The 27,746-nt window shown below is 32.1% G+C and overlaps 1 protein-coding gene across 9 annotated transcripts in view; it reads left to right on the top strand.

Moving 5' to 3' along the window:
- The window catches only part of Ubr3 (ubiquitin protein ligase E3 component n-recognin 3), a 228,214-nt gene that overhangs the window by 107,095 nt on the left and 93,373 nt on the right, over positions 1–27,746 (top strand). For 6 of the 9 annotated variants that reach the window (XR_009227002.1, XM_058580166.1, XM_058580168.1 and 3 more), the window contains 6 exons: positions 3,354–3,458; positions 4,751–4,924; positions 5,126–5,158; positions 6,935–7,395; positions 15,071–15,159; positions 21,437–21,586. Coding sequence is in view for 8 of the 9 variants with exons in the window: in XM_058580166.1 (XP_058436149.1) it covers positions 3,354–3,458; positions 4,751–4,924; positions 5,126–5,158; positions 6,935–7,395; positions 15,071–15,159; positions 21,437–21,586 (1,012 nt within the window). In the remaining variant the exon portion in view is untranslated. The remainder of the gene's footprint in view (positions 1–3,353; positions 3,459–4,750; positions 4,925–5,125; positions 5,159–6,934; positions 7,396–15,070; positions 15,160–21,436; positions 21,587–27,746) is intronic. The other 3 variants (XM_046447325.2, XM_046447327.2, XM_046447326.2) reach the window with 1 other exon arrangement.

Raw genomic sequence — 27,746 nt, forward strand, 5'->3', positions numbered from 1 at the left:
ATGTGGGAAGCCCTGGGTTCGATTCTCAGCACTGCATACAAATAAATGAGTAATAAAAGGTCTATCAACATCTAAAAAAATTTTTAAAAAAGTTATGCTGCTTTAATTAAGATTTTAAACTAGTGCTTCAATAAATGCCTGGAAAGGTTTATTTTAACTACTTCCCAAGAGGATTCTTCAGTAAAATGATTTAAAATCTCTTTTTCTTCATGAAAAAAACATTAACTATCTTTTACTGAAAAGCTATTTGTATTTATTTTACAAATAACATACATTATTTGAAGGTATTTTTTTAAAAATTAATTTTTTTTTACTTATACAGGATAGTGGAATGCGTAACTCATATTACATATATAGAGCACATATTTTTTTATATCTCTGGTTGTATACAAAGTATATTCACATCAGTTCATGTCTTCATACATGTATTTTGGATAATAATGTCCATCACATTCCACCATCATTTCTAACCCCATGCCCCCTCCGTTCCTTCCCACTCCTCTGACCTATCTAGAGTTCTGTATTCCTCCCATACTCCTCCTCCCTACCCCACTATGAATCAGCCATCTGGTATCAGAAAAAACATTTGGCATTTGTTTTTTTTGGGGATTGGCTAACTTCACTTAGCATTATCTTCTCTAACTCTATCCATTTACCTGTAAATGCCATGATTTTATTCTCTTTTGTTGCTGAATAAAATTCCACTTTTTTTTAATCCATTCATCTATTGACGAGCATCTAAGTTGGTTCCACAGTTTAGCTATTGTTAATTCTTAGTGCTAGATTTTCTTTCAAGTGCTTTAAATGTACTTGTAGACATAAATCTAGCAAAAATTCTTATGGTAAAAGTTCTGTTATTATTCATGGTTTTCAATATGATCATTGGGCTGAGAAGTTAAATAACTATTCCAAATGGAGAATTGAATACTGTTATTAATAATAATTAATAATTAATTTCACCTTACCGCAAGTAATTTATGTTCTTTTGAGTTATACATTTTTTCAACTTAAAAAATTTGATTAATGTAAATGTTTATTACAAAATAATAAGGCATTGCTTTAGTTTTCCAAGACTGTTATAAGCAAATTTAAAAAATTTTAAATGTATTTGTAATAGCTTTCATGACTTCAGCAAGTATAATAAAAAAAATTTATCTGATATTACATTATCAAATCAAATTTCTCTACATTAGTGATAGTAAACCACTTTCATTCCTTGCCATGTTTAATACTTAAAATAAAGAAGAATAATCTTTTTTTTTTGTAGCCCTTAGAAAATGAATTTCCTCCCTTAGTCTTTAAGTTATTCTTTTAAAACTGTAATACCTCAGAATTTCAAGTCAAAATTTATTTGCATTTAGCTGGCAATGTTTCATTATCAAGAGGAGGCAGTATAATAATGATAGGCAATGGCCTGGGAGTCTGAAATCTGTGTTCTCATGTTGCTTTCACTAGCTGGGTGTGTTGCTGTGTCTTGGTTTCCTCTCTACAATGTAGTGGATTCGAAAGGATGACCTTATTGACTCCTAGCCTTCAGTCCCGTCTTTTTCTGCTCCTGCTCCTCATACCATGGGTGCCACTCACCGACTATTTGTTGAACAATGATTGTTAGATACTATGCTAAGAAAATGACAGATGTTATTCATGTAATCTTCACAATATTTTCTGGACAATTTTTCCAGATTTAGAAATGAAAACTAAGGCCAGAATCTGTTGGTATAAGTCAAATAGTCATGGATAGAATTTGTGTTAAAAAATCAGTTTTTAAAAGCTTTTGAAAAAGCCTACGCTCTTCACCATTTATCACAACACAAGAGATGAATGGAAAAGCCCTCGCAGTAGTCAAAGTAAGCAGTAGAAAGTCAAAGCAGTAGAAAGTCTATTACAGTAGATTGGGTCTTTAGTGATGAAGCCCTCCTTTCCTAGTCCTTTCAGCCATTTGTGCAATTTCTGTGAGGCTCTGGTTACCCTGTCCTTTGCTGTCTCATTTACTGTTGACATTGGTACTCACTTCAGAAACTCTTTTTTTTTTCTGTTAGTATCTTTATTGTTTTCTTTTGTGTACATTCTTTAGATTTAATTTGCAGTTATTTTTATAATTTCTCCAGATAATTTTTAGCTTTTAAATTTACAACCTTAAAATATATTTATCATAACATTTAATACATTTTTAAAAAATTGTTACTTTAGCTATAGCCATAACATCTATTTATTTATTTATTTATTTGTTTATTTATCTATCTATCCATCCATCCATCCATCCATTCATCCATCCATCCAGATACGTAATTAGAACAAAATGATAGCTGCCAGCTTATTTGTGGGGTAGTATTTTAGTTGTTTTCTGATTAGTGGTCACTTATATCACATTAAGTTACTGATTGGTATGGCTAATCCTGAAATCATGTGTCAGATATGTTAAGTCTTGTATAATTCAGGTATAAGGTCTGACTTATCAGATTTTTCTCAGGGAAGCCTTTGTAACCACTCTCATTCCCTTTGTTTATTTATTTATTTATTTTTGGTATTGGGGATTGAATTCAGGGGTGCTCTAGCATTGAGTTACATAACCAGCCCTTTTAATTTTTTGAGACAGGGTCTCACAAACTTGCTGAGGCTGGCCTTCAATTTGTGATCCTCCTGCTTCGGCTTTGCAAGTCACTGAGATTATATGTGTGTGCCTCCATGCCTGGCTTCCTTTTATCTTTCTCATCATATAAACCCCACATTGACATATGCATTTATACATCTCCACACAATACTCAGAGGTTCAGACCTTTAATTCTAAGAACATTAATGTTTCATAAGCATTTATTGTGCTCCCAATTATATGCTAGGTATTATGCCAAACACATTGGCATTTGCATAAATAATCTATTTAACAAATTTATTTATGTGATATCCTGGTCTTCAGGAAAAGAGTGTCAGAAAATTAGGATATTAAGTATTTTTGTTAAATTATTTTATTAAGCCAGGTGTGGTGGTGTCATCCATAACTCTAGCTACTTGGGTGACTGAAGCAGGAGCCCATGAGTTCAAGACCAACCTAGGCAATATAGTAAGACTACCATTTAAGAAAAATATTTTATTAAGTACTGGCATATGGATATTAGTGATTTTAGTGGGTTATTTAATGAGTTAGTCTTTAATCTGCAGGATAGTGCTAAAGTACCAGGTATTCTGTAGAGAAAATGGCTTTTTGGTTTTAGCTTATTTTCTTATCAATGTGTAATATGTGTCTGATTTTTATGTATTTAGTTATGTCATTTCATCTTTATTAAAATTTTTTTGTCTTTACGTGAAATGTTCTGTGGAAAGAGACAATTTTGAGGTAATTTTTTCCTTTTTTAAAGATTTTGATGGATCATCAAAATCTGTCAGAACATGTACTCTGCATGGTTTTATATCTGATTGAGTTAGGACTTGAAAATTCTACTGAAGATGAATCAGATGAAGAGGTAAGTAATTTCTTATATTTTAAAATTTTTAGATAGGAATAAACCTTTCTCCAGCTCTAGGTAATTGTTGCCAGGCCAGTGTTTAAATGAAGTATATTTATGAATTCCTTATACATAAATAAGATCTTCTGAAGAGCTACTTTTATAGAAAACACCTTTTGGATTTTCAAATGTATACTGTCTTTTAGTGCTTTTGTTGATACTTATGGAAATACTTTCTTATGGAATTATTGGAATTGAAATTTTTCATTCATATCAAATTGGTTGAGGTACTTTTGGTGTTATGGTGAGAAATTGGCTGCTGGGAAATAATCATTAAGTTAGAATTTCAGTCTAGATAGTCTAATAATTTGATTAGGAATTATTTTTGAGAATAAAAGAGTTCACAATGGCCTAAAGTTATTCAAAGAGAGGTAGATGTGTATATTTGCATTAACTGGCAGCCTGGCTTTATAGAAAAGGGAAAACAAAAATCACTTTGAAGTATTTGGGTATGTGAGTATTTGATTAATATGGTTAAATTAAAAAATTCCTTGTACTTTTTAAAAACAAGTAAGATTAATTTTAAAGAAAATTTGTATTATTGATTCTAATAAAATTATTAGCATAATTATTGCTGAGAACCGTATTATTTCTGTAAAGATATTAAGGTAAATTATTAAGTATACAATTGTTAATGTATTATTGGATTTTAGAAGTATTTCCAACAAAGCAATTCTTACTACAAATTATTTTTACAAACATAAAATGATGTTAATTTTCCAAATGTAAAAGACGAAAATCTACCTCTCCACAGGAAAAATATAGCAAAGCATAACAGCCTCTCTCCCAAAGTAAACTAAATAGTACTTTGTAGTCCAAGGGGAATCAACATATATTCTTTTGTGTGTATTAAAAGGTCATTAAGATTCCTTTAAGACTGTGCCATACTTTTGGTTAATGTTTTAGACGTTCTTCCATAATTAGTACACGGTGGCATTTAATTGTATTATGAGTTATTACTAATGGGTGATGACAAATATTCTGTAATGTTAAGTGTTTCCAGATTGACAAATATTTTCTTTAGATAGTTTGCTGATTTCACTAGATTTAGCCCTATTAGTATTGAGAAATGTATTATTGTATTTTATGTTTCAATTTGGTTTTATTATTTAAATTTAAATTTATTCACTTTTTTAATTTGTGGATTTAGGAGTTTGACAGGCATGATTGATTATTTGGTCAGTTACATCTTTATTGTATCTTAGATCTGAAGTGACAAACATTCATATTCTTTATTTTTTATATTTTAGACATCAGTGGGTGGACCAGAGCGTTGTCATGACAGTTGGTTTCCTGGCAGTAACTTAGTATCTAACATGCGACACTTTATAAACTATGTTAGAGTGAGGGTTCCAGAGACTGCTCCTGAAGTGAAGAGAGATTCACCTGCAAGCACTAGCTCTGATAACTTGGGTTCTTTACAAGTAAGTGTGAAATTAAGGAGGTGGGTGGGAGAAAAGGAAAGGAAAAGTTGTATGTTTAAGTGTTAAGATATATTGTTTAGATCCCCTATGATGTTGAAAGAAAAAAAAATGTAATTATAGGTAACTTTACATTGTCTTCTATTTCCTCTGATATATCTAAGCAAAGTCTGTCTCACTAGTCTTTTTCCTTTAACCTGCCAGAGTTCAAGACGACCTAAAGTTCTTCAAAGAGAGGTAGATGTGTATGATATGTGTATTAACTAGCAACTTGGCTTTAACTGGAAATGGAAAAAATTCACATTGAAAGTATTTGTGTGTTTGTGTGTGTGTATTTGATTAATATGGTTAAATTTTTGAAAAGTTTCTTTGTGTGTGCTTTTTTTAAAAACTAAAGTAATTTAGGCTTAATTTTGAAAAAATTGATATTATTGATCTCAAAAATAAAATAATATTGAGTATTCAATAGTGTATTTTTCATATTAGTGTTAGACATGTTTTGAATCAATGATAGGCAGCATATTTGGGTCTGTATTACTAACATCTTAAAAATGACTGTTTTCTAAAAAAGTAAATTTAGTTTCTGGCAGCATGCTCATTTAAAAATATTTTTTTTGGCTTCTATGGGAATTAATTAACTTTGATAAAATAAGTACATAAAATCTTAAACTAAATATATTGTATATTTAGATTCATTTTGAAATACAGCTGCCATTGCATGTAGCTTAATTAATTTTAAAGAGCAAAAAAAAAAAAAAGTCTTGAAATAACATGCCAAGTAACTAAACTTGAGCAGTTACATTCCTTTAATCTAGATTTTTGTGAGAAGACAGCATTAAAACAGATATTTCTCAGAGTAGAGTCTAATTGTAAGAACTTTTTTTGATAGCATGTTTTTGCTGTGAGCATCATAAAGGGTTTTAATTAAAACCATAAGAGGAAGCTTTTGCCCTCTAATGCTGGCAGGGAGTACTTTAACAAACAGCTTGGATGTTAAAAAATAGTGTATATTATAATTTGACTCACAAAAATTCAACTGATATTGAAGCATCCTTTCTATGCTCAGTTTAAAAAACTAATGAAGTCCATTAAACTGACTCATATCTTAATTAAAAGATGAGTTCTAAGAGCCCTAATGCAACTTGGGGTTTAGCAAAAAGACTGTTTAGAAGATAAGTAATTGAGAATAACACTTAGTTTAAAAAAAAACTTCAAATATTAAATCACAGTGATATTCAAATGTAAAATAAAATCAGTTTGATCATTCATCCTTATATTGTAGTTTAATAACTTTAAGCATTTGTTAGAAGTAATTTTCAAATTTTTGAAGTTCCTTAAAAGTGTAATTAATTACCAGTTCAGAATCTTTAACTTAGAAAATTAAATTAACTTATAATTTTCTTAACTGGAAACTATAGCAGTCTTCCAGAAGTTAGTAAAACATAATTTTCCTTATGAATGCTGAATAGAACAGATTTTCTTCCATTAAACAGGAGAAATTTAGTTTATGATTTTTTTCTTTAACATGAATATTGGTACTACTTAAGATTGTTTCCCCCCACTGATTGATAGGCTAAGGAGGTTTAGAAAGTGATGTTATTGCTGATAAGTCTTCTTTTTTCTTTTCTTTTTTTTTTTTTTGAGAGAGAGAGAGAGAGAGAATTTTTTTTTTAATATTTATTTTTTAGTTTTCGGCAGACACATCTCTATTTGTATGTAGTGCTGAGGATCGAACCCAGCGCTGCGTGCATGCCAGGCCAGCACGCTACCGCTTGAGCCACATCCCCAGCCCAAGTCTTCTTTTTTCTTATTGGTGTTTCCAGATTGAGTGGAACTCAATTTATTTGAGAAAGAGAGGTGAAGAAGGATCAGATTTATTTAAGAGTTAATCAGTGTAATAAATCTCTTGATGAAACTTTGAGCATTCCCTTTGAAAAATATATTAATGTATTTTTAGAGTTGATACTGAATAACTTCTCTTGATTTTTCTTTTTTTCTCATGTCTACTGGTAGAATTCTGGTACAGCTCAAGTTTTCAGCTTAGTAGCAGAACGTAGAAAGAAATTTCAGGAGATCATCAATCGTAGTAACAGTGAAGCAAATCAGGTGGTTCGTCCCAAAACTTCAAGTAAATGGTCTGCTCCTGGTTCAGCTCCCCAGTTAACGACAGCCATTTTGGAAATTAAAGAAAGTATATTGTCTTTGCTAATTAAGCTTCATCACAAACTCTCAGGAAAACAAAACTCCTACTATCCTCCTTGGCTGGATGACATTGAAATTTTAATCCAGCCAGAAATTCCTAAATACAGTCATGGCGATGGTATAACTGCAGTAGAAAGAATTTTACTAAAAGCTGCATTGCAAAGCAGAATGAACAAACGTATCATTGAAGAGATATGTAGAAAAGTGACCCCACCTGTACCACCCAAAAAAATCACTGCAGCAGAGAAGAAAACCCTGGATAAAGAAGAAAGGTAACTTTTATTTTTAATGTTTTAAATATGTATGGTACAGTTGAAGATTTGATTGTTTTTTTCTCCTTTTACATCATCTGAGACCTGATTGTTTTAGCAATAACAATAATTGCTGATTAATTTGTAAGACAAATGAAATTGAACATAGCACTTATATGCGTAGTATGATGTGTTACTTGGGGGTGAGAAGATGAGTTTCTGACCCCACCATGAAATTACTACTTTAAACTTGTAGGCTTCTTCAGAAAAATTACTATAATTCTTATTGTTATAAGAATCTAATAATTCTGTTGGTATTGTGAGAAAGTATTATTAGTTCAGTGATAAATGAGAATAGAAAAAAATTGGAAGACTTTTAAACATTTCTCAAAATAATAAAAATCCAATTACTTTACTCTTGTTCCTTTATAATCTTTATATAACTACTATTTATTAAAAAGGTAATGTTTTTAAACACACTTATGCCTTAGCTTTTGGAGTTTTAGGTTGCTTCTAATTTGCTGTTGAGTCATAGTATTTATAAATCTTTGACTTTCTTCCTTGGAATGATGTTTTTATAAGTGGAGTTTGTAGGTAATGAACTGTGGTATGGTTCTTGGCACATGCTTCTTGCTAAGAGCTGTATTCAAGTTATGTTACTATGCATTATTACCAGCTGTTTTCCAACAGACTTGTTACCATTGCCTACCTTGTTTGTCAAAAACATGACAAATGACAAGATGAATCTTGAGAGACTGCAACTCAGTGTGATTGTCAATCCTTTAGACCGGATTAGTATTTATTAGAAAAACCAAAAAAACAAAAATAACTTCTAATGAATACAGAGAAGACTAAAAGGACCAGATTATTAAAACATTTTTTTAGATGAAATTCAAGAGTGCGATTGCTTACTTTTTGAGCTTTTAAATAATATTCATTGGTTTAATTTCTTTAAAACAAATTTGTCTACTAAAGCAATAAAGCAAAAATTAAAAAAATAAGAAGAAAGCAACAAAGCAAAATTATAGGTGAAATATATACTTTCCTTTATAGAGTTGAAAAGGATCATCTCAATGTTATTTTATTTTTAAAAAATATTTATTTATTTTTTTTTTAGTTATAGGCGGACACAATGTCTTTATTTTACTTTATGTGGTGCTAAGGATCAAACCCAGTGCCTCACGCATGCCAGGTGTGCACTCTACCTCTGAGCCACAACCCTAGCCCTCAATGTTATTTTAATCAAGAACCTTGCACTTTTGTCATATCCTCTTTCATACAGATAAAAATCATTCTTGGCACATTGTTAAATGGACTACTGTTGTGAGCTACATGAGCAACACATTACTTTTTTTTAGTTGTAGATGGACACAATATCTTTATTTTTATTTTATTTTATTTTATTTTTATGTGGTTCTGATGATCAAACGCAGGCCTCATGCGTGCAAGGCAAGCACCCTACCACTGAGCTACAACCCCAGTCTTCCTGCAATATATTATTTGATAGTTTGAAGTGTTTTTTAGAGGTATTTTCTGGAGTTATTTTGTCTTATTACTTTTAAAATTAAATGTAGATATTAGGGGTTGATTATCAGTGGAAGCCAGCCTCAGGTAGATTTTATACTAGTGATACATTTTCCATTCATCAAGTATCACTCAGGATCTTCTCTGGATAGGAACTATGTCCAACGTTGAACTCCCTGACCTTGAGGAATTAATACTATAGTGGGAGACAGACTAGTAAACAGATAGTTTTTAGTGTAATAAATACTATGTTAGGTGTACAGGGTATTAATGGGAATAGCAGGATATAAAAAGCTAAGAAGGTAACCAGATATAATAATTAATTTGGTACTTAAGGTGTAAATGATTACAGATAAACCATTGAAAGATTTTTAAGAAGGGAATAATATGTAGTGTAATCACGTGCAAATTGGGTTGAGTGTGGTCAGACTGGAGATTGGGCTATGGAGCTATTTAAGAATCTAGGAGAGCAGGTGTAGTGAGGGTAAATATAAAAATAGGAGAAGATGTATACAAGCTATTTGGCAGCTTCAGGTTGTTAGACTTTGTGATCAATTTGATGTGGGAGATGAGGGAAAATTCATGATTTATTCCTAGAGTTGTAACTTGGATGATGTTCCTGTTTACTAAGATAAGGAGTTATAATAGAGTGCTAAAGCTTTGCTGTAACATTGATAATTCAGGTCATTACTGAGTTTTAGGAAGACATCTGGGTGAAGATGCCTACTTAGATAAAGAGTTTGTGACTTAGGGGACAATTCTTAGCTAGAGCTACAGATATTTTCATAGAGGTTAATAGTGGAAATCTTGTATATGGGAAAGAATGCATATAAAATAATAAAACTGAATGTGAAACTCAAGGAAAAAACATTAAAGCAAATGCTTGAGGAATGGGTACCTACAATGTGACTTAAAAGGGATGGCTATAGTGGAGTGGTATGAAAACTGGGATGAGTGGCATTAGAGAAGGCATCATAGGAGGAAGCTTAGAAAGAAGAAACTTAACAAGATTGTTTGCTGCTGCAAGAGGTCAGATAAGATTGGCAGCCCATTCGATTTGCTGATTAGGATGTCATCCTTTGGATATTACATTAGGAGAAATATTAGTTATATATGTAGTTGTACTTCATTTCTGATATTTTAAAAGTCAGTTACAGGGCTGGGGTTGTGGCTCAGAGGTAGAATGCTTACCTAGCATGCGTGAGGCACTGGGTTTGATCCTTAGCACCACATAAAAATAAAGATATTGTATCCACCTATAACTAAAAAAAAATTAAGAAAAAAAGTTACAGAAAATTCATATTAAGATATACATAGAAGTCTATAGGAGATTAAAAATTTAGAAGCTTTTCTGTTTCTTTTTCGTAGAATTGTACTTTCAGATATGACTTATAAAGAACTAACATAATTTAGGTGTCAGCTTATTACTTTTTGTATTAGTAACTGCCCAGAATTTAATACATCTACTGTTGATACAATTAGAAGGTTGGAAACAAGGTTAAGGTTTTTTGTTTGATTTTTTTTTTTTTTTTTTTTAACAATACCAGGGATTGAGCCCAGAGATGCTCTACCACTGATCTATATCCCCAGCGTTTTCATTTTTTATTTTGAGACAGGGTCTCTCTAAGTTGCCCAGGCTGACCTCAAACCTGTGATCCTCCTGTCTCAGCTTCCCAAGTTGCTGGGATAACAGGCATGTATCACCATGCTTAGCAAGATTTTTATTTTTGTTAACTTCTTCTAAATTAGTGGTCTTTCCTTTCAATTTTGTAATTATTTGAACATTCAGTGGATCAGAGTTTATTTTATGTGGTTAATGGTATCTTGTAGTTATTACTAATAATAGATGTAATATTGGAGGATATAATTTAGATACTATTTTTATAGAGGCCCTAATGCTCTTGTATTAAATAATACTCAAAATTTTAGACTTTTTTGTGATAGGTTTTGTTTCCTTTGAGTAGTAATGATATTGACATGTACTTGAAATGAATTATGTAGCAGATAGAATGAAGATGAATTTGAATCTTGCTGTGCTTCTCATTTGTCCTTTCTCTATTTTGGATTATGTTTCACAATAAAGGCAGATCAGTTTATAAACACTTAATGATGATTCATTTCTATGTGCCTCACCTATAGACAAACTTGGCATCACTTTCATAATAGATTAACTCCTTAGAAAACAAGATACAAACCAGAAACTTTAGATGGTTGTAATAATATACACTTTCAATGTCTTCATCTCCAGGATAATAATGGAAAATTTTGATGACGTAGGCAGTCTATCTGAACTTGTTTATATCTTTTTGTTAATGGTCTTTATTTACATTTATGCTCAATTTTAGTAAGTAATAACCTAAATTAAGAAAAAAATTTATAGGGGCTGGAGTTGTAGCTCAGTGGTAGAGCAATTGCCTACATGTGTAAGGCACTGGGTTTGATCCTCAGTACCACATAAAAATAAACAAAATAAAGATATTATGTCCATTGGCAACTAGGAAAAAAAAAGAAAGAACAGTGACATTCGATTTCTAGTTACAAAGCTGGTACAGAAATGCATTTTTAATTCTAATGCCAAGCAGTTATACTTGAGGTTTTTAAAATTTGATATATAGATTTTTTTTGTGGGGGGTGGTGGGTGGGTACTGGGATGAGCTACATACCCAGCCCTATTTTGTATTTTATTTAGAGACAGGGTCTTACTGAATTTCTTAGTGCCTTGATTTTGCTGAAGCTGGCTTTGAACTAGCGATCCTTCTGTCTTGGCCTCCCAAGCTGCTGGGATCACAGGCATGCGCCACCATGCCCTGCTTGATATATAGATTTGTTATTTGAAATAGAGTGTTCTGAACATATTTATTCTAAATATAAATGTCTTTCAGAATGCTGAACATCTATAGCACATTTTTTGTTTGATGCCATTTCCTTTGTGGCAGATGTTTGAGGATGAAATTAATTTTTATGAATTTTTTATTTTAAAGTAATCTTAAACTTGAAATATTTCAGGGGAATTATAAGGAACTTCTTGAATTATTTCAGAATAAGTTGCTGGTGTGGTTCACCTTTATTGTGGAATATTTTACTATGCATTTCCTAGAAATAAGGACCTTTTCTTATATAACCAGGGCGACTATCAAAATGAGGAAATTAGTCTGGGCACAGTGATGCCAGTTACTGTCCCAGTTACTTGGGAATTTGAGGCAGAGGGATTTCTTAAGCTCAGGAGTTTGAAGCCAGCAAAGCAGCATTGGCAACGTAGTAAGACCCTCATCTCAAGACAAAGCCAAGAAAAAAAAAAAGTATTTGAGTGTGATTAAATCCTTAATTAAATTCTTTAATTGTATTATTTTTGTCTCCTTCAATGTGGAATAGTTTCCTCAGCCTTTCCTTAATTTTTGTTGACTATGACAGCTTTGAATATTACAGGGCAGTAGTAGCATTGTAGAATGTACCTCAATTTGGGTATGCCATCCTTTATGTTGGATTTAGGTGGTGCCTATGTGGCAGGAATATCAATGAAGAATCACTGTTTTGTTTTCATTGTATCCCATCAGGTGGTCCATGATTTCAGTTTGTTTCATTACTGATGATTACATTTGATTGTTTTAAGGGGGTGTCTGCCAGAGTTCTTTACTGTTAAGTTACCCTTTTCCACCTTTGTAATTAATATGCAATTTGTGAAGATATACTCTGAGATACTGTACTATCCCTTTTCTTATCAACTTTCAATATATGTACGTTTATTAGGGTTCCTACTTTCTGTTTTATAATCTGATGTGCTCATATTCAGTTTGATGCTCAAATTGTTCCAGGTTTAGATCCTAGAAATTTCTTTAATCTGGTTATATGCCCTTTTCATCTATAACTTTCATTCTTAGAGTATATTCTTATTTTTTTAATATTTATTTTTTAGTTGTAGTTGGACACAATATCTTTGTTTTATTTATTTATTTTTGTGTGGTGCTGAGGATTGAACCCAGGGCCTCGCATGCTAGGAGAGCGCTCTACCACTGAGCCACAATCCTAGCTCGAGTATATTCTTATTTTGTGGGGCAATAAATTGTTCCAGGCTCATCTTGTACTTGAGGTCAGTCATTTGTCCAAAGAGTACTGGTTGCTTTTAGTAGAGAATGGTGTTTAGAAACCACAAGCCATGTGTTTATTCTAATGAGGAATAGTTGTTTCAGGTCCTCTTAGTGGACAGAGCTGGGGAAAACTGTTTATTTGTATGTCTATGTGTGTGTGTGTGTGTTGGGGGCTGGAAGGAGGGGAGGGAGAATTATTCTTATGTCTGTTTATAATACTTAAAATTGCAATCTTGACACCATAGGAATCATTCTGTTTTTTTCTCTTTCCATATTGTAATTCATTTCCATAGTGAGAAACCCAGCACCCATTATCCTCAATGTATATATTACTTTTTTGATAATTTCCCTTGTCTGTAATCAATTTCTTGCAATCTTTCCACACACCAATGCTCTCTTGTGTTAGGTTGTTGGATCCTGACACCCAGGGCTTGGTAACTCTAGCCATTTGTGTTTAGGAAAAAAGGGATATACTTAATGTTTTGAAATGATCAATGCCATTGAGAATTAAGTTTGATGAAGATGAATGATCAACTTTAATAATAATATTTTGACTCAAGAACAATGTAAAAGAGTTATAGCTATTAAATAATAAAGCAAGTTTTCTCATGTGGATCCTAAATATCTGTAAATGTTAGAAAAGAAATGTTAAAAAATCTTTTGAACATTATTGGCAAAAGTATGTAACTTCTGATAAGATGGACCACAGTACTTTATAGTTCCTGATTATCTCTTTTAATTTAATGGGAGCAGATGTGTGAATAATCTAAAAATCACTGTTTGCATTTTATTCCTTTAAATTCTATTATGTCTTTGAATATCTTTCAGATTTATAGAAAAATACTTTGAGGTTTTTCATAGAAATGACTATATAGCATCTCCATCTAACATAATACTTTGTCTTTTATAGTGTACAGGAATCATAAATGGCTATTAAAAGAAATTATTTTAATTTAGTCTACTATGTTATCATGTTTTTTGTTTCATGGGCTGTGATCAGTTCCTCTTTGAGTTTCATTCAACTAAAATGTTATCTTTCCTAAGGAGTTAATATAAAACTTATTTTTTAAAACTTTTTTCTTTCCTCCTTTTTAAATTACCATTTTAACCTTTTTTTATTGGGTATGAAATTTTATGCTCCCGGGGCTGGGTTTGTGGCTCTGTAGCAGAGAGCTTGCCTCTGACTTCTGGGGTACTGGGTTCGATTCTCAGCACCATATAAAAATAAATAAACAAAATAAAGATATTGTTGTGTCCATATATAACTAAAAACAATTATTTTTGTGTTCACTAGTATTGTTAGTGTTCAATTCTATCAGCTTTCTTTATTAGTTTACTTTCATTTTCTTATTTTTATGGTCCTATTGTATTATCTTTTTGTTTTGTTTTTGTAACCACTCTCAAATTAAAATCTTCTTTGAAAGAAGATAAAAGTAGATAAGGTATAAATAATAAAGAGACCATAGTAAATTAATTCAAATGAATATTTATACTTGGGATATGTTTTTATTCTCTGTTGTGTTTGTTTCATATTCTTTTGCTTCATACAAGCCAAATTAAACTTGGACTATGTCTTAGTAGAAACTAGGACATTTACTGGCTTTTGCTCATTCTCTATTAGGGGAAACCTATTTTTAGGATAAAAATAAATCTGATTATTCTTATCTTTTAGATTTTGTTTATATATAAACCTCATAGCTTTTTATAGCAACTGATTTACTGTCATTTGTGCCTGAGGTTAAATTGCTAGTCCCTTGCTGAAAAAGACTCTTGCTCTTCCTATCAAAATACATATACTTAGGACATTGTTTTGTTGGAAATCAAATTTTCTATCAACCTTAATTATTAGATCACATTTAAAGGTAAATCTTGGCTTTTATTTTTACTTATTGAGTGAGTGAGTTTGAAGCCTAAAGCAGTAGAATCCTTGGGAGAGTCAAGTCTTACATGAAATTTAATGCATAATGTAGAAAATAGATTGTTCTCCATTATTTGCAAGGATCTTTTCATACATTATATACTACTCAAAGATAGTAGATTAGTTTTAAGCACATTTGGTACTCATAATTTATTTCTGTTTAATCTAGGCGACAAAAGGCTAGAGAGAGACAACAGAAATTGCTTGCAGAATTTGCTTCACGACAGAAAAGCTTTATGGAAACTGCAATGGATGTTGGTAAGTCAAAACTTTTTAGGTTAGAACTCTCATAGTCATTACATTAGGGATGATCTTGACCAATCTTCCACAAGTTTTAAATATTACAGACAGATGATTTCTAGTCTTTATGTAAACAATATAATGATGGAGGATTGATCTCTATTATAGACAGTTCATTCTGTGGTTGAATGGCTGCCATTGTGAGGAAGACCTTCCTGTTGGTAGCAGTACATAGAAAGTATGTTCCCTCTTTTCTATTAAACTGTCCCTCAGATTTCTGAGATATTGCTAAAGATAAGGCACACTTCTTGTTTTCATTCAGATTAGCATTTAGATTCCTACAATAAGAAGGAATGCCATGTTTCTGTATGATGGTAGGTTGCTCTGAGTAACCTTTTACAAACATTGAAGGAATGGATTAAATTAACTTTCAGTTAACCAGGATACTCCTTTCCATGACTTTTTACATTACAGTGATTGTTTTGCTTTGCTTGCTTACAGAGGTTCTTTGAAAGCTTGATTCTTTCTTTTTCCTTTTCTTTTTAGACAAAATTGATGAAAGAAAATAAGTTGTGACAGCAAAACAAAATGTCAGCAACCTTAACAATTTAAAAGTAAATAAGTAATTAACAAGTAGGTTAGCTTTTTCACTGCTGTGACTAAAAGACCCAACCATAACAATTGTAGAGGAGGAAAAGTGTATTTGAGAGCTCATGGTTTCAGAGATCTCAGTCCACTGACAGCCAGCAGACACCATTCCTTGGGAATTGAGGTGGAAGAGTATGTCTGGTGGAGGGAAGCAGAGAGAGACTAAGCTCAGATCACCAAATATACACCTCAGAGGCACACCCACAGTGACCCACCTCTTCCAGCCACACCCTACCTACCTTCAGTTACCACTCAGTTAATTCCTATCAGGGGATTAATTCACTGATTGGGTTAAGGCTCTCATAACCCAATAATTTCTCCTTTAAACCTTCTTGCATTGTCTCACACAGGAGCTTTTGTGGGACACTTCTAACTATAATAAATCCTTACAAATATGTGCATTCAAACATGTGTTTACATTTCCATTCTTTTTTTTTTTTTTTGCCCCCAGAGGGATCTTTATTTATATACCTTTTTTACAGGTATTTTTTCAGGTAGTTAATGGATAGCTTCAAAGCCCGAACTTCTTTGATTTACATAATTTTTAAGAGTTACAATCTTTTCTGACATACGTTGATTGTTCAAAATCTTTTTTCTATAACCTTAGCCAATCATGATTAAGCTTTTATGTTTTCACCTCAATCACTAGGTGCTAGGTGATGCAACTAGACTACATGTCTCCTGACCTATTATTCACTTCTAACTTTAAAGCATACCTATAGTTATTTTATTAACCTTTAACTTTAAAGCATACTTATGATTATTGGTAAGCTTTCTTACTTCCAAGCTAAAATCCCAGTAAAATACACTTAAAATAGTGAAAGTCTGTTTCCATTCATTTTTGTACACATAAGTACATATCCAATGGCCAGAAGAGGTGTGAAGATGGGGTCAGTCCAGATATAGCCAACTGTTTTCTAAATGATTGACATTGGGGTTTATGTTCAGGTCATAACTTTGATGGAAAGAATACTCGAATTCTGTTTGTGGAATTTACTTAGTATTAGTTGACTTTCTCATATGGAAGAAGAGGGTTTATCTATTTACAGTACTAACTTGATACCCTTTCATATAAAATGAACTAATAATCACTCCTATGCTTTTTTCATTTTTCCATTCCTCATCTCTATCTCTTGCTTTTTATCACCTACTTTTTAGTTACTTATTTACTTTTAAATTGTCAAGATTGCTGACATTTTGTTTTGCTGTCACAGACTTTGGATGGATGGAGTCTTCCATCCAAAGGTTGTCTCTAAACAGTTACATTAGTATGACTCTTTGGATGTTATGAGTACAGGGTTAAGTAATATACTAGGATTTATTCACTGTTTTTGAATCCAAGTGGCTTGATTTAAGGAGACTGTCTTTAAAGTCTCTTTTCTTATAGCTGCTTGATTCCTAAACCCATATCAGCTAATGTTTGTTTGTATTTGGGCCAGGACTTTGTTATAGTGTCTTTTTTTTTTTTTTAATCCTGGAGTTTTCAACTGCCCCTTTTGATTTTATTTTAAAAATTATAGCTGGATGCAGTGGTGCATGTCTATAATCCAGTGATTTGGGAGGCTGAGGCAGGAGGATTGCAGGTTTAGACTAGCCTCAAACTTAGCAAGACCCTGTCTCAAAAATTAAAAAGGACTGGGGATATAGTTCAGAGGTAAAGTGTCCTTGGGTTCAGTCCTGAATATCCAATCAATCAACTAACCAATCAATAAAATTGTATTGTTCCAAGAACTGCACTATCTTTATTCTGTCTCTGTCATTCTGCCCAATCAGTCATTCTGTCCTTTGCATGAAATACTTTTCCAGTAGGGTCCATAGTATGCTACATAGCCATTACCTTGAGATTTTCTTATTGTTGGATCAATTTAGGGTTTTCTGTCTCTCATCTCTTTTCTTGGTCATGTCTTATTGGAGTATAGCCTCAAGTATATTTCTAATAATATTCTTATAGAGGCATTCTGATTCTTTATATCTTTGAAAGAGAATTTACTCTGCTGTCACACTTGATTATTCATTTGGATGGATATTGAATGCCAGGTTGATTATATTTTCTGTCACAATTGAAGGCATCACTCTCTTGTCTTTTACTATTCATTTGATGAAAATTCTAGTGGGAATCTCATTCTTATATCTTTGTAGGTGAATATATATTTTTCTTTTCCCATGATCCTTTTATGATCATCTGATTCTGTTATTTTTTAAAATACTTTTTTTTTAGTTGTAGTTGGACACAATACCTGTATTTTATTCATTTATTTTTATGTGGTGCTGAGCATCAAACTCAATGACTTGTATGTGCTAGGTGAGTGCTCTACTGCTGAGCTACAACTTCAGCCCTGATCATCTGATTCTTTGAATCTGAAAATTTATGATTTGTTTCTATGTGCTTTTGTTTTCTTCTTTCTTACAACTTTGTCTTTCCTCCTTAGTCTTTCCAGTCTGTAGATTCATATTTCTGAAGATCTGAGAAAAAATTTACTGTTATTTTTTGATCACTCATATAATCATCCTCTAGGATGGCCCTCAGTGACCCCCATCTCCTGGCATTTATGCCTTATGTACTTTTCTCCCACAATGTATCAAAATTATTCTTTATGACCACAAAGTGTGGCAGAAGAGATGGAATATTATTCCTAAAACTTGGGTATGAGAGACATTATGATTTCTGTGTTGGTTGCTTTCTTTCTTTTATATTAATTGTTCTGGGGAATCCAGCTGCCATGTCATAGCAGAACCACAAAGAGGAACTGAGGCCTCTTGCCAACAGCCACATCAGTGAGCAAGTTGCTGAGGTTGGCCTCAAATTTGCGATCATCCTTCCTCATCCTCCTGAGTTGCTGGGATGATAGGTGTGTGTCACCATGCCCAGCCCACACAATAGTTTGACAGCAGTTTCAGGAGAGATCCTAACTGAACTAACACCATATAGTTAAGCTGCTTCTATACTTTCTTCCTCAGAAACTGTCAAATACATGTTATGTTTAGCCACTAAGCTTTGGGGTAATTTATTATAGAGAAATATTATAATACTTTTAAATTTTCTTTCTTTTGAGGGATTCTAGTTGGATGATGGATCTTTTAAATTTTTGTGTCTTATTATCATTTGTTCTTTTTGCTTTATACACTTAGAGATTTCCTTTCTTCAGTGCCTTCACTACCTTGTTTTTGTATGTGGAAGTCTTCTCTGAAAACTTCCTGAATGTGTTTGGGTTTTTCTTTTCTAAATTATCTTTTAGCTTTCTGAATTGCTTTTAAAATTTATATCGGTCTTTCATGTTGCTAGTTTTCCTCATTTGCCTCATGATCCTTGAAAGATGGTCTGAGTAGCTGATGTGTGTTTATTTTAATGAGGTATGCCAGATTCTTTTTATAGAGTCTGTACTATTTTGTATTCCCACCAGGAATGTGTGAGTTTCTCTACATCCTTGTCATTAGCATATGTTGTAATTTTGTAGGTGAAAGAAGTGGTATCTTGATTTAATTTTAGTTGAGATGTCTCTTATTTTATGAAAGAGAATGATCTTTGGACCTTTAATTGCTTCTTATTTCCTGATGTATCTTTTAGCTACTTTGGGACACTTGGCTATGATTTTATACTAAATTAAGTTTTCTTTTATGTTTGTACACTTCCTTGGAATCAGTTATAGCTGTGAACTTTTTAGGTAGGATTGACTTACTTGTGGCATTGGAATGCATATAATATATACTTCTATGAACCTGTGACTGTTGTTTATATGTTGTAAAAATGTTATTTTATAAAATATTTCAATGTAGTTTTGAATTTGGTTGTATTAATTTGCAAAATTCTTATTCTCATTACAAAGTAGAACCTATTTGAATAATTGTTTCACTGAAATTAGAGTGGGATAGAATAGTGTTTACATTGCTTGATTTTGAAATATAAAATTGCTAATTTTGAGGATTGGTGTTAATAGGTCTGCCATTTTAAGTCAGTCGTCTGTGATATAGTATATTACAAAAAATAGACCAATAAATAAAAAACAACGTTTTGGTTATTGTTCCACATATAAGATACACTCTAGTACCAAGCCAAAACAGTTTTAAAAAAGAAAAAAAAAACAAAACCAAAACCCCCCAACATAATATATCCTTAACATAGGTGAAATAAGATCATATAAAGGTATATGTGGGCAAAACTAATCATATCTTCCTGTTTTCCTTTTTTAATCTTACTCTCTGAGATAAATCTTTGTAAACCTTTTTATTGCTTCATACGATTGCATACATAAATGAATTTTGTTTGTATTTATTTTTCCTGTAATGAAATCATACTGTACAAAAGTTGTGCCATTGTTTCCTTTTTAAAACCTTAAAGTATCATGAAAATCCTTGCATATAAATCTTTTTTAAATCCAAGATTTCATCTTCACACACATATAATATAATATACAGGAGTTAAACATAAATGTTTCTAATTTGTGTTTTTTCTTCTTTCATAACTGGTGATTACACTTTGGTTTGTGTACTTGAGTGCTTTTATCTGTGTTCATACAATCATACAAATTCTCCCTTTCTTCTTTCTTTTTCTTGGGGCTAGGGTCATTGATTGCTTTACCAAATGAGATCACTCTTTACTTTTAACCTCAGTAATACTTTGCTTTATCTAAAAGTATGTGTCAGATATAATAATATGCCTTTCAAGACTAGACCTCTTTTTATTTTAACTCACTAATCTTATTTACATAGATATGTGCTTTCTGGTTCTGATTCATTCATGTTATTATTTTTTTCTCTAATTTCTCTTTTGGCTTATTTTCACTTCTGTCATTACTAGGCATTAACCAAAGATCTATTTTAGATTCCTACTTCTCTGATTCTAAGTAAATATCAGATGTATGTTTACCTTCATGAATTATTATTAAAATATCAAAAGGACATCTTCCTTTTTCTATTTCTGTCATGTATTTTTACATATTTATTTAGATATGCATCTATCTTTTAAGAATTTAATAAAGCACTTCTGTGTCCTTGGTCTTCCCAATTCCCTCTACACATTTCTTTGCCACTATGGGCAGTTTCACTAATCAGGAATTTAAGTGCCTTCATTTGTAAATCATTATTGTGTAAATATTTTATTTCTTTTTGTTAATGACATTACATCACCAGAGGATTACTGATATTTTCTATAATAGTTTTGCTTTACTAATATATATTATGGTCATATGTAATGATTTCCCTATATATTTTTATTTATGAGATACAATCACTAGAATTGGAGTAAGGAAGAAATAGTTTTTTAGCTCCCATCTTATTGTAAATTCCCACCCTTAAGTGCCTCAAAGAAAATTAAAACAATCCTCTCCTTCTTTTCTTAAAATGCTATTTAAAAAATTTTTTTTGATACCAGTGTTTTTGCCTCTGTGTATTTGATATCAATTTTAAACTATGAATGATATATCAGGTATATTTAGCCATATATTATTTGAAGTCTTTATATCAATTCTTTGTAATTTTTGCCAAAATTTTTCTGAGTATACATTTTACTTGAGAAAGATAATTTTTGGCATACTTTTATTACTATATAAATTTATTGGTATTGAAGCTAAAATTATTTTAAATGGATTTTTTCATTTAAATGGGCTTTTCTTCTTAGGAATTAGGAGTTTTTAATTTGTTTTTCCTGCAGATTCTCCTGAAAATGATATTCCTATGGAGATCACCACAGCAGAACCACAGGTTTCTGAGGCAGTATATGATTGTGTTATCTGTGGACAGAGTGGCCCCTCCTCAGAAGACCGACCTACAGGATTGGTTGTATTGTTACAAGCATCATCAGGTAAACTCAGTTTTTCAGTGGGAACATTTTAGAGCCAAGGTATATACAAGAAATTAAAAATAAACAGATGAAAGTTATATCTTTTTCTAGTTAGAACTTCATCTAGCAGTATTGATTTGATCCAAATGACAAGCTTCTTTATCTGGTTTTATCTCAATTTTCTGGACATGAATGTTGGAAGACCTTAATAGAGAGGTCATAAAGAGATAGAGATTTTGAAAAAGAATCAATGGAAATAAAAGACTTAATAAACCAAATCAAAAAATCAGTGGAAGCATCACCAAAAGATTATACCACTTCAAAGATAGATTTTCAATAATAATAATAATCTTGAAGATAAAGTTGACCATAAAGAAAAGATGTTAAAAGACATTGACCAGAAGAATATTCAAGAAATCTGGGATTACATCAACATATAACATTTAAGAATTGTTGGGTAGATGAATGCTCCAAAATACAAACTAAAAGGGTACACAATCTTTTCAATGAAATAATATTAGGAAAAATTTCCAAATATTAGAAATGAGATGGAAATTCAAATATAAGAGGCATATAGAACTCCAGATATACAGAATTGCAGTAGAACTACTCCAAGACACATATAATGAAAATGCTTAGTATACAAAATAAGGATAGAATTATAAAAGCTTCAAGAGAAAAACTGACTGGTTTGATTTAGAGATAAGACAATTTGGATTTAAACTGATTTCTCAACACAGACCTCAAAAGCCAGGAGGGCTTGCAATAATATATGCCAAGCTCTGAAAGAAAATGGGTGCCAACGAAGATTACTACAACCAGCAAAATTATCCTTCAGAATTGAAAATAAAAACCTTCTATGATAAACAGAAACTAAAAGAATTCATAACCACAAAGCCTGTACTACAAAACATACTCAATAAAATATTTCAGGAAGAAGAAATGGAAAATAAAAATGTAAACAAGCATAGGGAAGATGCATTATGTTAAATGCAGTTAAAGGAGAACCAAGTTTGAATTAAATATCACAAAATGAATCAAATTGCCAGGAAAAAAAAATCTCTCTTTAAAAACATTGAATGTAAATGATCTTAACTCTTCAATTAAAAGACATAGATTGGGGGCTAGGGTTGTGGCTCAGTGGTAGAGTGCTCAACTAGCATGTGCGAGGCCCTGGGTTTGATCCTCAGCAACACATGAAAATAAGTAAATAAAATAAAGGTATTGTGTCCAACTACAACTAAAAAATTAATACTAAAAAAAAAAGACATAGATTGTCAGCTTTGATTAAAACCCAAGACCTAACAATATGTTGTTTGCAAGAGATACACCTTACAAAGATATCCACAGACTGAAGGTGAAAGGATGGCAAAAGATATACCATGCAAATTAAAATTACAAACAAGCAGGGTTAGCCATTCTCATATCAGACAAAGTGGACTTCAAGCTGAAATTAATCAGAAGGTCCCTTCATACTGGTTGATGGAATCATCCGGCAATAAGATATAATGACTTCAAATATTTGTGCCCCAAGCAATATTGTTTATCCTTTCAAAAAAAAAACAACTCTTTGCTTTGTTGACTTTGTATTTTCTTTTCTTCTCAATTACATTGATTTTGGCTCTGATTTTAATTATTTCTGGTGTACTACTGACTTTGGTGTTGGTTTGTTCTTCTTAGAAGATGGAAAGACATCATATTCCTGGGTAGGCATAATTAATATTATCAAAATGTCCAGTCTATCAAAAGTCTTATACAGATTCAGGGCAATCCCCATTAAAATACCAATGACATTCTTCACAGGACTAAAAAAAGCAGTTCTAAAGTTATTTTGGAAACATAAGAGATCCAGAATAGCCAAAGCAGTCTGAGTGAAAAGATTGATGCTGGAGGCATCACAATACCAGACCTCAAATTGTACTACAGAACTATAGTATAATTGAAAATAAAATAAAAATTGAAGATAAGAAGTATAGCATGGTACTGGCACCAAAACAAACATGAAGACCAATGGAATAGAGTAGAATAGAATACACAGAGACAAACCACATAAATAAAGTTAGTTATCTGATACTAGATAAAGGTTCCCCAGCATATATTATAGAAAACATAACTTTTTCAACAAATGATGCTAGAAAAACTGGAAATCCATATGTAGAAGAATGAAAGTTGACACTTTCTCTCACTCTGCACAAAAGTTGACTCAAAGTGGATCAGAGACCTAAGAATTAGACCAGAAACTCTGCAACTGCTAGATTAAAACATAGGTCCAACACTTCACCATATTGACATAGGAACCAACTTCCTTAATAAGACTCCTACTCCAAAATTGATAAGTGGACTGGCATGAAATTGTAAAGCTTCTGCACTGCAAAGGAAACTATTAAAAGCACAAAAAGAAAGCTTACAGAATGGGAGAAGATCTTTGTTACCTGCTCCTCGGACAGGACATTAATATCCTGAATATATATATAACTCAAAAAACTTAACACCAAAACCTCCCCAAATAATCCAGTTATTAAATGGGCAAAATAACTACATAGACGCTTCTCAAAAGAAGAAATCAAATGGCCAGCAAATGTATAAAAAAATGTTCAACATCTCCAGCAGTAAGGGAAATGCAAATCAAAGAGATTTCATTTCACTCCAGCCAGAATGGCAATTTTCAAGAATATAAATGATAATAAGTGTTAGAAAATGGAGGAAAAGGTTCACTCTTACATTGTTGGTGGGACTGTAAATTATTGCAGCCACTCTAGAAAGCAGTATGGAGATTCCTCAGAAAACTGGAGATGGAACCCTGATATGACCCACTCCTCAGTATATATCCAAAAGGTCTAAAATAAGCATACTGTAGGGATATAGCCACCACAGTGTTTATAGCAGCACAATTCGCAGTAGTCAAGCTATGGAACCAACCTAGGTATCCTTCAGATGACTGGATAAAGAAAATGTGGTATATATACACAATTGAGTACTAACCACTAAGAAGGAATAATATGACATTTGATGGTAAATGGATGGAACTGGAGACTGTCATGCTATGTGAAGTAATCCAGATTCAAAGGTTGAAAAATTTTTCTGATATATGGAAGCAAATCCAAAATAAGAGGTGTGGGGTGGGGAGAGAAGGAGAGAGAAAGAGAAAGATAAAGGGTATGGGGATTCTATCAAAATAGAAGAAAGAAAGTCAGTGGACTAGATGAAGGAGATTGAGGGAAAGGAAGAAAGGATTGGATAAGGGAAGAACAGTGGAATGAATCTAACATAACTTTCCTAAGCACATACATGAGTATACCATAGTGAATCTCACCATCATGTATATCCATAAGACACTAAATAACAGCAATAACAAGAATCCCTGAAAGTAAATGGAAGAAAGATCAGTAGAGGGAAGGGAACATGGAGAGTGTGGAGGGGAGGCAAAAGGGAAGTACTAGGGACTGAATTAGAGCAAATTATATTCTATATGCCTTTATAGTTATGTCAAAATATATCCCAATGTTATGTATAATTTAGAAGAATCAATAAAATGGAAAAAAAAAACAAAACACCAGAGATCTTATATATGTTACACAGTTTTTTTTTTGTTGTTGTTGTTCATTTTTGTTAAGGTGGGATCATATATCACCAGTGCTAAGTGTCCAATAACATGATCAGCTTTCTTGTTAATTTAATTGTTATAAAATTTGAAAGCTTTATAAATCCATAAATATTGTCAGTTTAAGTATTTTAATTATATCTGAAATGTTCTGAAAGTTTTCTTCTTGTTTGTTTGGCTACTAGAGCCAGTAATTTTTTCTTTGGTACTAGGATTGAACCCAGGGGTACTTAACCACTAAGCCATGTCCCTAGCCCTTTTTAATTTTGAGACAGGGTTTCACTAGGTTGCTTAGGGCCTTGCTAAGTTTTTGAGACTGGCTTTGAACTCATGATCCTCCTGCCTCAGCCTCCTGAGTCACTGGGATTACAGGCATGTACCACCATACCCAGATAGAGCCAGTTAATTGTGAAATAGCCTAAGGATATATACATTGCCAACCTGTCATTAAAAAATATTTTAAAAATTTGAAGTTTTTTTTTTTTTTAAGGATTTGTCTTGATATTACCCATCCTCTCCCATTTGAAGTATTTTGAAGTAATGATATTTCTTATGTAATTTAATCCAATCCGTTTAATCTATCTTCTACAGGAGTTTATATGAAGAAACTAAATCTGAAAAGAACTGCGTATCTAGATTTTCAAACTGAAAATCAGTGTTCTTGTTTGTAGAAAGGTGTAAGCAGTCAGATAAAAACCATAAAGGGGAGGGTGGGTAGGGAATGGAGCTGTAAAGAAGGGTATTTTTTTGTATACTGGTAAAACTAAGTAGATATTAGTTCATTATTGGCCTGAAGACTATCCTGCTAAGTGAAATAAGCCAAAGGTAAAATGTTTTCTCTGACATGTGGATGGAAGCTAACTCACAATAAGAGGCGGCAGGAGAATAGAAGTTCAGTCATTTAGACAGTGGGGAATGGAGAGAAGAGAAGATGGGACAGGAAAAGGAAAGACAGTGAATGAATCTAACATAATTTTCCTATGTACATATATGAAAACATCATAGTGAATCGCACCATCAGGTACATCCACAAGAATGGAGTCCTAACTAGACTAAGATATATTCCATACTTGTATAATTATATCAAAATGGATTTACTATCATGTGTAACTAAAAAGAACCAATAAATTAAAAATATAAAACAACTCATGTTGCCTTCTCACAAGATCAGAGAGCAGAAAAGTTAAATGGAAAATTTAAATATCATTACATTATTTATTATAATTTGCACACACATAACTCATAAACTGATATGACCCTAAAAAAACTAAGTAGATATTAATTGAAGTTTGATTTTTCGACATGAAGATATGAATTGTATTCCCTAAGGTAGTCATAAAGAAAAACAATCTTAAAACACATCACATAAGTAAAAGAAATGAGAAAAGAATCAAAATGATGTACTAGAAAAATCTTAATCACAAAAGAAGGAAGTAATGAATGACTTATGAAATAAGAGAAAACAAATAACAAAATGGCAGAATTAAGTCCTTTCTTATCTGTGATCACTTGAAATAGAATGCATTACATTATCCAGGTAAAAGGCAGAGATGGACAGAATGGATGAAAAATTGTGATAACACTATATGCTCTCTACACTTTAGATCTAATGACACCAGTGGGTTGAAAGTGAAAGAATGGGAAGATATTTCATGCACATAGTAACCCAAAGAAAGCTTTACTATATAAAGCTTTATACTAACATGAGACAAAATAAACAACACATTATAATTATTTGTAAGAAACAAAGAAGGATTTTATATATTAATAAGCTGATCTTGTGCCATACAACAGAGCCCACAAATATATGAAGTAAAAAATTGAGAGAATCGAAGGAAGAAACACTTCTCCAGTAATGTTTGGAGACCTTGGTGGATAGAATAGCTAGATAGAAGACCCAAAAGACAACTGAACACTTGAGCAACACTATAAAACAAACAAACCTAAGAGAATTATATAGAATTCAAAAGAGTAAGCATATATTTTTTACTGGTGAATTCTATCAACCACTTAAAGATTAATATTAATTCTTCTCAAACTAGTCCAAGTAGTAGAAAAGAAGGAACACTTCCTTAATCATTCCTATGATGCTAGCATTATTGTGACATCAAAACCAAATAAGGACATCACAAGAAGAACAAAGATAGATCAATAAATACTCTTTATGAATATAGGTTGCAGAGATCCTCAACAAAATCCTAACAAACTGAGCCTATCAGTATAGTAAAGAATTATAAGTCATCTTGATTATATTTTAGCTGCTAGCATTCATCTGCTTCTGTTACTTTGTTGCTGCTGCTGGCGCTTCTACTGTAAATCCTTCCCAAAGTCATGGCCCACTATGGTTCACCTGAAATTCTCTTCTCTGAGAACAGTTTTCCCCATGTTATTGAATTTAATAGTAACATGTGGTACTGTTTATTTTTTATTCTCTTTTTTTGTGCTTTGATGTTTTATAATTATAAAATCTTAGCATTGTTTTCCCCTTATTTTGCTACCTACCTCTTTTCTAGTTTCTCATTTTGAAAAATTTTGTCTCTAAGAAAGTTGAATACCGTTTACCTATAGTCACCAGTTGTT

The sequence above is a fragment of the Marmota monax genome, unplaced genomic scaffold (assembly GCF_021218885.2).
Source record: "Marmota monax isolate L192 unplaced genomic scaffold, Marmota_monax_Labrador192_F-V1.1 WCK01_AAM20220418_F8-fsc00007, whole genome shotgun sequence".
NCBI lineage: Eukaryota > Metazoa > Chordata > Mammalia > Rodentia > Sciuridae > Marmota > Marmota monax.